Below are 10,000 nucleotides of genomic sequence, written 5' to 3'. Positions count from 1 at the left end.
CAACAAATACTGAAACGTTCGCGAGACGATAATCAAGCTAAATACATTTCTTCATCCTGACTTCTTCAGATCATCGCTAACGTTGTTAGCAGAAGGTTAAAGGTCATGTTTTTCGAATTAGTTCTGTTTTAATTCAACTTAGCTTGCTGTAGATTTGTGTAAATACATACAGCTAGTTTCTGAGTTCAGAATTAGCCGAAGTCTGGCTAATCTTTTGCTTATTGCTAACATGAACGCGGTGATTTAGCATATACAGTCTATGTTTTAAAATATTACATAACCTTCAAAAAAAAACGATCATTTCGGGTCAAGGTTCATTGTTAATATATTTATAAATGTAGGCTATGCTACATTTTCTACTTCCTACCTTTAGCTTCGGCTCGTAGCTGATTCTGTTCAGCTAGTCTGCTGGCAAACAAGCTATTACAGTGTGCTAAACTGCAGAAAAGTCTGTCAGGTCAATTCAAGTGGTTTTACTCTGTTGGTTTTATTCGCTGTAAATGTTCCAACGTTACACTTTTTTCTGCTTTAGCTCTTTGCTAAATGTTAGCTTTCGGTGTTGTAGAATCTCAGTGAAATGTTTCATGTGTTGTCAGAAATGAAGCTGAATTGTGTGAGAGCGTGTCAGTACGTGCTGAGTGATCGTACTGATTTTCTGCAGTTTAACTCAAATGTAACGTTTATCTCGGGATATTAAAACATCTAACAACAGTAAAATGTGACAGTATTTATTATTTATGTTACTTAAACCATGGAATTTTGTGTCATTCCAGATGAAGGTAAAATTACTATCATTCATAGATATGTATTTATAATATTTAATAAATTAGCTCTTTGCTCATGTGATTATCATTATTATTATTATTATTATTATTATAAATCTAAATATCTTTGTTAAATATTAAACATTAAATATTATTAAACATTGTTATTATTAAATTATTTTGAACCATGGAATTATGTTGAAGGTGAACTTTCTGCAAATAAACACATATTGTTATATATTATTTACCTCTCTTAAGTTAATAATGATAGTTGTTTCAGTTAATTCAGATCTGTTGATATTTGTACTAATGAAATTTGGAGTTCCGTCCTAATCCCCAGCCGGGTTTTAACTCGTTCCCTTTCCCTCCCTCACACACCCCGGCTTTGTCCGTTAGCTCGTCCTCCTCGGATAAATAGAGCCATTCAAATGCAGGATCCTGTGACATGGCCTCGGGCCTGAGGAACAATCAGCTTCAACTGCTATTCAAATCTCAACTGGCCCAGGTGTCGGCTTTCACTCAGTGTCACTTCAGCCTCCACCTCTATCTCCTTCCACAGTGAGTCTCTAACCACCTCCTCCACCTCCTCCTCCTCCTCCACCTCTATCTCCTTCCAGAGTGAGTCTCTAACCACCTCCTCCTCCTCCTCCACCTCTATCTCCTCCCACAGTGAGTCTCTAACCACCTCCTCCACCTGCACCTCCACCTCTATATCCTTCCAGAGTGAGTCTCTAACCACCTCCTCCACCTGTACCTCCACCTCTATCTCCTTCCAGAGTGAGTCTCTAACCACCTCCTCCTCCACCTCTATCTCCTCCCACAGTGAGTCTCTAACCACCTCCTCCACCTGCACCTCCACCTCTATCTCCTTCCAGAGTGAGTCTCTAACCACCTCCTCCTCCACCTCCACCTCTATCTCCTTCCAGAGTGAGTCTCTAACCACCTCCTCCACCTGCACCTCCACCACCACCTCTATCTCCTTCCAGAGTGAGTCTCTAACCACCTCCTCCACCTCCACCTCTATCTCCTTCCACAGTGAGTCTCTAACCACCTCCTCCACCTCCACCACCACCTCTATCTCCTTCCAGAGTGAGTCTCTAACCCCCTCCTCCACCTCCACCACTATCTCCTTCCACAGTGAGTCTCTAACCACCTCCTCCACCTCCACCACCACCTCTATCTCCTTCCAGAGTGAGTCTCTAACCACCTCCTCCACCTCCACCACTATCTCCTTCCACAGTGAGTCTCTAACCACCTCCTCCACCTCCACCACCACCTCTATCTCCTTCCAGAGTGAGTCTCTAACCACCTCCTCCACCTCCACCACTATCTCCTTCCACAGTGAGTCTCTAACCACCTCCTCCACCTCCACCACCACCTCTATCTCCTTCCAGAGTGAGTCTCTAACCACCTCCTCCACCTCCTCCACCTCTATCTCCTCCCACAGTGAGTCTCTAACCACCTCCTCCACCTGCACCTCCACCTCTATATCCTTCCAGAGTGAGTCTCTAACCACCTCCTCCACCTGTACCTCCACCTCTATCTCCTTCCAGAGTGAGTCTCTAACCACCTCCTCCTCCACCTCTATCTCCTCCCACAGTGAGTCTCTAACCACCTCCTCCACCTGCACCTCCACCTCTATCTCCTTCCAGAGTGAGTCTCTAACCACCTCCTCCTCCACCTCCACCTCTATCTCCTTCCAGAGTGAGTCTCTAACCACCTCCTCCACCTGCACCTCCACCACCACCTCTATCTCCTTCCAGAGTGAGTCTCTAACCACCTCCTCCACCTCCACCTCTATCTCCTTCCACAGTGAGTCTCTAACCACCTCCTCCACCTCCACCACCACCTCTATCTCCTTCCAGAGTGAGTCTCTAACCCCCTCCTCCACCTCCACCACTATCTCCTTCCACAGTGAGTCTCTAACCACCTCCTCCACCTCCACCACCACCTCTATCTCCTTCCAGAGTGAGTCTCTAACCACCTCCTCCACCTCCACCACTATCTCCTTCCACAGTGAGTCTCTAACCACCTCCTCCACCTCCACCACCACCTCTATCTCCTTCCAGAGTGAGTCTCTAACCACCTCCTCCACCTCCACCACTATCTCCTTCCACAGTGAGTCTCTAACCACCTCCTCCACCTCCACCACCACCTCTATCTCCTTCCAGAGTGAGTCTCTAACCACCTCCTCCACCTCCACCTCTATCTCCTCCCACAGTGAGTCTCTAACCACCTCCTCCTCCACCTCCACCAATATCTCTTTCTAGTGTGAGTCCCTTACCACCTCCTCTACCTCCTCCTCCATCTTCCAACCCTTCCTCCACCTCCATTCCGTCCAGTGCGATTCCCTAGCCACCTCTATCTCCACCTCCACCTCTATCTTCAGCTACATCTCATCCTCGGGACTCCTTGCCTAAATACAATCCCTTCATTCACTCACTCCTCCACCATCTGCTCCTCCCGCTAAACCAAACACCGCCACGGCCTTTTAAACCCTGACGTTCATCCCCAAAGTCTAAACTCAAACTAAAATCACTTTTAAATCCAGAATAAAATCCGGCCCGGTGTGTGTGTGTGTGTGCGTGTGCGCGTTTGAGTGTATGCGTGTGTGTGTGTGTGTGTGTGCGTGTGCTTTATCTGTCCATCACAGAGAGAGTTGATCATGTTAGTATGAATTAGTAATGAATGATTTTTAGTCTTCAGGAGCCGGTGTGTGTTTTCCTCCTGCTGATTGTGGAACTGCGAATGTTTTCATGCGTTATTACGATGAAGAAAAGACACACTGCAGAGAATTTAACCTTCAACCGTCGAAGGGGGAAAAGCTCATACGAGTCCATGCGTTGCTCTTGAATTTCTAAAACCCTTTTGTGTGTTTTGACTCTGAAGCCCCTCGGGGCCTGGAGGAAATGGGTTCCTCTTGATTTGGCAGCGTGGTTAAACACACACCTGCTTTAACCGAGGCAGGTTCACAATCGAGCGCGACAGCAAGAACGCACGCCGCTGTAAAAACATGCAAAAAATAATAATAAAGGAATCGTGTTGTACGTTTGAGCAGGTGTGGAAAAAAAAGATTGTCATGTTTTTTCATTTTAAATGCCCAGTTTAGGATGATTTATTTATATCTTTAATATTAATGGCCTTTTTTTTATTTTCGCCGCATCACAGTGATGAAGTGAGATGTTTTCATTCAGCCACAAAAATTCCACAAACTTTGCGGTTTGTCGGGATAAAAACAGTCCGTTTTTTTGCACGACATGCCGCAGCCTGTGTGTGTGTGTGTGTGTGTGTGTGTGTGTGTGTGTGTGTGTATTCCACTGTAACAGAGAGAGGCAGAAAAGAAAATGAACGATGGATGAAAATCTGGGACTTGTTTGGACAGAGAGAGGAATGTCCCGCAGTGTGTGTGTGCGTGTGTGTGTGTGTGCGTGTCTGTAGCGGACGCATGAATGGTTAAACCTGAGCGCTGTTTAAGCTAACGCCCGGCCCGGGATCCTGAACACACATTAACCCGGGAGTTAGCCTCACGTCTCAGCGGCGCCGGAGAGAGGAAACTCCTGAGGTCAGGATAAACACTCACTGAGAATCTGTTCGTCACAGCACCGCAGCGACTTTACATTCAATTCGATTATGGCAAGAATTACGTCATTATATTCATTTAGCATAACGTTACAGATATCATCATTTCAGATGCACTCGGGATAACATGCTAACACAGCTAGCCCATCCTATTAAATACTATTTTATAGAATTTCTATCTAAGCTAGCTGTCGTAGTCCAACCCGTCAATGTAAAGCTAGTCAGCTAGTTATATTACTGTTTAATAGCTGATTTTTATAGAGCTGCTAGCAACTAGCTATTGATGTTTAGCTACCATTTTCCAGTAACAGCCCCTGACTAGCCTGAATGTAAATATCTCAATAGCTAAAATAAATAACGTTAGTAATTCTATAAAATAAGCTATTAAGATGTAATATATCACACTAAACAATATTTTTAGCTAATTATATTTTAGCTAGCATTCTCCAGTAACAGTCCCTCGCTAACACAAGCTAGATAGCTATTTAGCTATGTATGTTGCTCCACTGACAGCCCTTCGATGTAAGACTAGCTGGCTAGCTATATTACATCTCAATGTCTTATTTTATAGAGCTACTAGCATGACTTTTTAGCTATTTTAGCAACAACAACAAAAATTAGCTAACATTCTGTAGTACCAACCCCTAGCTACTAGCTTTAATTGTTAAAAAATGAATCCTTATTCATTTAAATCTGGCACATTTTTTTGCATTAGCAGTGTAGGTAACCAAGCTAGCAATTCATCCACTAGCCTAACTTAGCTTGTGTTATCTAGATAACCCACTAACATGTACCACTTTGCTCATTTATTTAGTGTTTGCTAGTAACATTAGCCACTTGCTAACATATGGATTGTAGCTATGTAATTAACCTTAACCATTATATAATGTAGCTAAAATGATCAACTTAGCTCACTAACATCTAACACAAGCTGACTTATCAAACAGTATCTAGCTAACTAGCATTAAACACTATCTAATTTACCTAACACTAACTAGCCAACTAGCATTAAACACTAGCTATATAAAACATTACCGATGTCGAGAACCCGCTGTTTAGCCGTGTGCTGGCGAGAGTGCCAATATCTCCAGTACTTCAGCTGTTCATCTCGGTTCTTATCTTCGCTGAACACCACCATGACAACACTCTGGAGGGATGAAGAGATGGGTGGATGGGTGGATGGGTGGACAGAAGAAGGAATGATGGGTTTGTTATAAAAAAAAAAGATAAACGGAAAGTCAGCGTTAGCATGAACAAGTCCGTCGACACCATAATATCAGGTTTGCTAGCAAAGTGACAAACTTTAAGCTAAATATTAGAGATTGTAATGAAAACCAGTTGCTAATTACAGTATGTTCGCTAGATAGGATTACCCAAGCTGCTGTATTGTGTAATTATTGGGAAATTTGTTAGCAAGAAAGTCAGTGTTAAGCTAACTATTATATAGTGTGAATAAAACCAGTAGCTACGTTGCTAGCAAACTAACGAACATTCGGCTAGCTATTTTAGAGTTCTTATAGTTATATATTATTTCATAACCAAGGTATTATATTGTTTAATTAACACCAGTAGCAAAGTTTGATAGTACACTAACAAACTTTAGGCTAAATATTATATAGTGAGTGTAATTAGGTAATCAGTAGCCAAGTTGGTAGAAAATTAACTACTAAAAACCAGTAGTGAAAGTTGCTAGCAAACTGATTAGCATTAGGCTAGCTATTGTAACTATTATAGGGTGTAATTACAACCGGGTCGCAAGCTTAGCTACACTGCTGCATTGTGTTATAAAGCTAGTGTTTTATGCTAACGTCATGTGATCAAGTCTGCGATTGGCTGATCAAATTTAACATAATATCCCACGCTTCGCTCCTGCGTTTGTGTAAATTTCCATATAAAGAGCCTCACTCACTAACGTGAACCTCGATTACTGCGATCAGTGAAACGTCTGTAAATCTGGACGTGATTTTTAGTTCGGTTTGGTCACAAAAACAATTCCATTACAACTTTACGAAAAGGTGAATAAAATTCACAAACTTAGAAATATATTTTTTTTTAAACATTAATTCAGTCGCAGGAATTATTTTTAAAAGTTGGTTTTTTAAAAGAAAATTTGATGCTGTCGCTAGTTTCATTGTAGCTACAGAAGACCTCTCTCGCTCCCTCCAGCTGCCAATCAGAGAACGCCTGAAGGCAGAAGCAACTGTGATTGGTTGAGCAGGCCAACCAATAAAAACAAAGAGGAGGCGGGGCTTACTACTTCAACAGCATGAGCTTCGTCTAACGCTCTGTCAGTAAAAATAAATCAGCAGTGTTTTTTCCCTACTTGAACGTTTCGTATGTATTGGCGCCCCGGTTTTCGACCGTTCTGCTACACCAAAGCACTGCTACAATAATCCCGATGTTGATGATGATGAAAATGGATGGTGCTCGTCCTCACCCGCACTTTGCTGATGGGGTGTCTCAGGCGTTTGTTGCTGCTCGTCTCGTTCAGCGTCACGGCGTAAAACTGTCCTTTATTCAGGTAACTCATCGGCCCCTCGCCCTGTTTCTGTCTCAGTGACCTCGTGGCATCCAACGTGTACTGGAACGTGTCTCTGTCCAAAAGAAACCAAAAGAACCACGTTCAGGGAAATCCCTTAGCTACGAAATAGCTACAAAATATGAAAAATGTCAGAGAGATAAATAAACACGACCAAGAAAACACTAATATATATATATCAGGTATCACATTTCCTGGAGAGTGAGTGACGGTTGTGTTTTTCCTCGTGAGTAACAGAGCGTTACGTCGTAAAATGACAGGAATTACGAAATGTCCTGTAACGGCTAAACCCGGAGGCTCAGAATGTAGTCGTTCCCATGGCAACACACCTCACGCCACATTTACAGCTCTTTTTATTTCAGATTATTCATTTCGCAGAAGTTTTTATCCTCAGTGACTCGTAATGACGGTTCTGGGCTTCGCTGAAGGATTTGGCTGTGATTTGAAGAGACGAAAAATCCTAAAAAGAAAAACTTTAAATCCTGACATTCCCCTCCTCGCTCCAGGAATGCAGCTCAATGATTTAGGTAACTGATATCACTGATATAATAAATATAATATAAAGACTCACATGTTTGATTGGTTGAAGATGAACTCGTTGGCTCCGAGAGCTGAGGGACGATATTTCTGCAAAACATTGTGAAGAATGTGTTATATTGAGTAAAACTGTTCATTGTTTAAAAAGCTCATCGGATAATTGAGGGCTTTTCGCTTCCAAAAGCGTCGGCCGTGGAACCTCACTGACAGAGGAACATTCCCACCATCTTCTTTTTTTTTATTGATCAATTTCCACCATTTTCAAATTTTATGCTTTTTTTTCGGCTAATAAAACGTACAATTCTAAGAAATATTCTAAATAAAAAAATTATTTGAAAAAAGGACAATTCTAAAAGAAATGTGAGCAAACGAGTAAATTCTAAAAAAAAAAAAAAGAGAGACATGAAAGAAGCTAGAAAACATGACAGCACTTAAATTCTGCAAAAACATTCCATTAAAAATGTCAATTCAAATAAAATGTTGAACAAACTCGAGTAAGTTTTTTTTTAAAGGTGAAAGAATTTAGAAAAAAATACATTTATTTACCATTTGAGTAAAGTAAAAAAAGATGAAAATTCTAAAAACAAAAAAAAACAAAAACTTTTTAAAAAAAAAAAGATGATTAACTTCTAAAGAAAAAAGAAGGGGGTAAATTCTATTTAAAAAAAAAAGAAAAGAGTAAACAAACTAAAAAGGTGAAAAAAACAGGACTTCTGTTCTTTTTTTAAAGGTCAATTCTAACAAAAAAACTAAAGGTGAACAAACTCTAAACTTCTAAAAAAAAAAAAGTAAATTCTTAAAAGAAAAAAGAAAAAGGTAAGTTCCTGATGAGGACTGGAGGAGTGAATGAAAAATAAAATGGTGTGAATAAATTTAGAAACGATGATTAGAAAACTGATGACTAAAATAAGAGTAAAGATAAACGGAGTAAACGTGTGAGAAACTGTATGACGGTGTGTTCAAGTCCTCCTGGGAAGTGTTTACGAGTGGGGGCGTGGTCATTACGACCTCGGGTGCGTTCGGGTCACTTCGCTCGGAGCGAGACGGCGTACCTTCTCTTATTTCACTACGGAGAATACGGCGAGGGTTATAATTGTAGAAAATGAGGAATAAGGAATGCGCGTGCGGTGTGTTTATTTCTCTGTTATGAAACGGCTCGTAATTCCGACACGCGGTGGCGTTCGTGTGCATCGACTCGTAAATACGATCTTTCGGACACGCCCTGAACGCACCTTGAGAAGTGAAGAGTGTGTTATACGTTGTGAAACCGTGTATGATTGACAGTAATATGAAGCGTGTGGCGAGCGAGGGATGTTTTGACACTGATGAATGTTCCGGAAGCGGGTGTTCCGCGCTGGGTGTCACCTCCGTGCCGTGGTCCTCGTCGTCGAACGTGCTGTCGGGGCTGCTGTGCGGTCCGTCTCTCCCGTACTCGGCGTGATCGGCGCTCAGTGAGTGTGCGCTCTGTTCATACACCACCCGCGCCGGCTCCTCGCCCTCTGGACGGTACTGAAGGGCGGAGTTCATGAAGACGGGGGCGTACACCTCGGCCTTCACCGTGGCAACGTGGCCGCTCTCAGTAAAGCCGTCCCGCTTGGAGTCGTGAGGCTCGGCGCTGAGAGACAGATTCACCGGAACCGACTTTAACACCTGAACGTGATTATCTACTGACGGGGGCTCGGACACACTGCTGTCACACACACACACACACACACACACACACACACACACATTATACATAACACTACTATTACTGCAAATGTTTTAGCAAGTGAAAATACACTATTACACTAATTACTAATCTCATGTTCACAAATTATAACTCAATTATTACAAAATTTTATCCTGACATATTAATATAATAAATCTGAATTATTCTACAGGAAGATCATGATGCTTCTTCTTAGAAATAAATGCCTGAAAGGAGCAAAATGACCTGCTACGTTTATTACAGAATAAAATGATCATTTGAAGAAGTGTTCTACAGAAAAGAAGGAAAGAAGTCAAGGTAAAAACTCTAAAGAAACAATAGTAAGTACAGTTCTTGAAAAGCTCTAAAAGAAATGAGAGCAAACTCGAGTAAATTCTAGCGAAGAGGTGAAGGACGTTAGAAAGCATGATGATCTTCTTTAAAATAACAAAAAGGACGTTTATTCTCCATTTGAATAGAGTGAGTACATTTTTAAAAAGCGAGTCGAAAAAAAGCGACAGCTGAAAAATATGAGTAAATTCAGATTTAAAATAAAAGAGTCAACTAGAGGTGAGTGAATTAAACAGGGAAAACATTCCAAGAGGCATTAAAGAGGGTAAATAAAAAAAAGTCATTTTTTAGAAATGCGATCAATTCTTTAAAAGAAATCCGGAGAGGAGACGTGAGGAGGTGAAAATAGTGATGAGTAAGTTCTTGTAAATGTGCGAGTGCACGTCTTTAAAAAGTGAGTAGATTCTAACAGGTGAGGACGCTGTGTTTTAAAGGCCTTAACTCTGTATAAATGTAACCATGTAATAGATTTCGTTTTTAAACGTGATGGCGGAGATTCTTTAGGGGAATAAAAACACGTTCACGGTGAAATGACGCGAT

The 10,000-nt window shown here is 41.6% G+C and overlaps 1 protein-coding gene across 2 annotated transcripts in view; it reads right to left on the bottom strand.

Annotated features, from left to right (window-relative positions):
- The window catches only part of grhl2b (grainyhead-like transcription factor 2b), a 33,586-nt gene that overhangs the window by 13,182 nt on the left and 10,404 nt on the right, over positions 1–10,000 (bottom strand). Inside the window, exons 4-7 of one of the 2 annotated variants that reach the window (XM_053612553.1) lie at positions 8,785–9,106; positions 7,454–7,509; positions 6,781–6,937; positions 5,379–5,490 (exon numbers count right to left, since the gene is read on the bottom strand). In XM_053612553.1, coding sequence (XP_053468528.1) covers positions 5,379–5,490; positions 6,781–6,937; positions 7,454–7,509; positions 8,785–9,106 — 647 coding nt within the window. Of the gene's footprint in view, positions 1–5,378; positions 5,491–6,780; positions 6,938–7,453; positions 7,510–8,784; positions 9,110–10,000 lie in introns of both variants that reach the window. The other variant, XM_053612552.1, reaches the window with a different exon arrangement.

The sequence above is a fragment of the Ictalurus furcatus genome, chromosome 24, assembly GCF_023375685.1.
Source record: "Ictalurus furcatus strain D&B chromosome 24, Billie_1.0, whole genome shotgun sequence".
Classification (NCBI taxonomy): Eukaryota; Metazoa; Chordata; class Actinopteri; order Siluriformes; family Ictaluridae; genus Ictalurus; species Ictalurus furcatus.
Note: the sequence above shows the minus strand (reverse complement) of the source record. Positions and strands in the feature narration are given on the sequence as shown.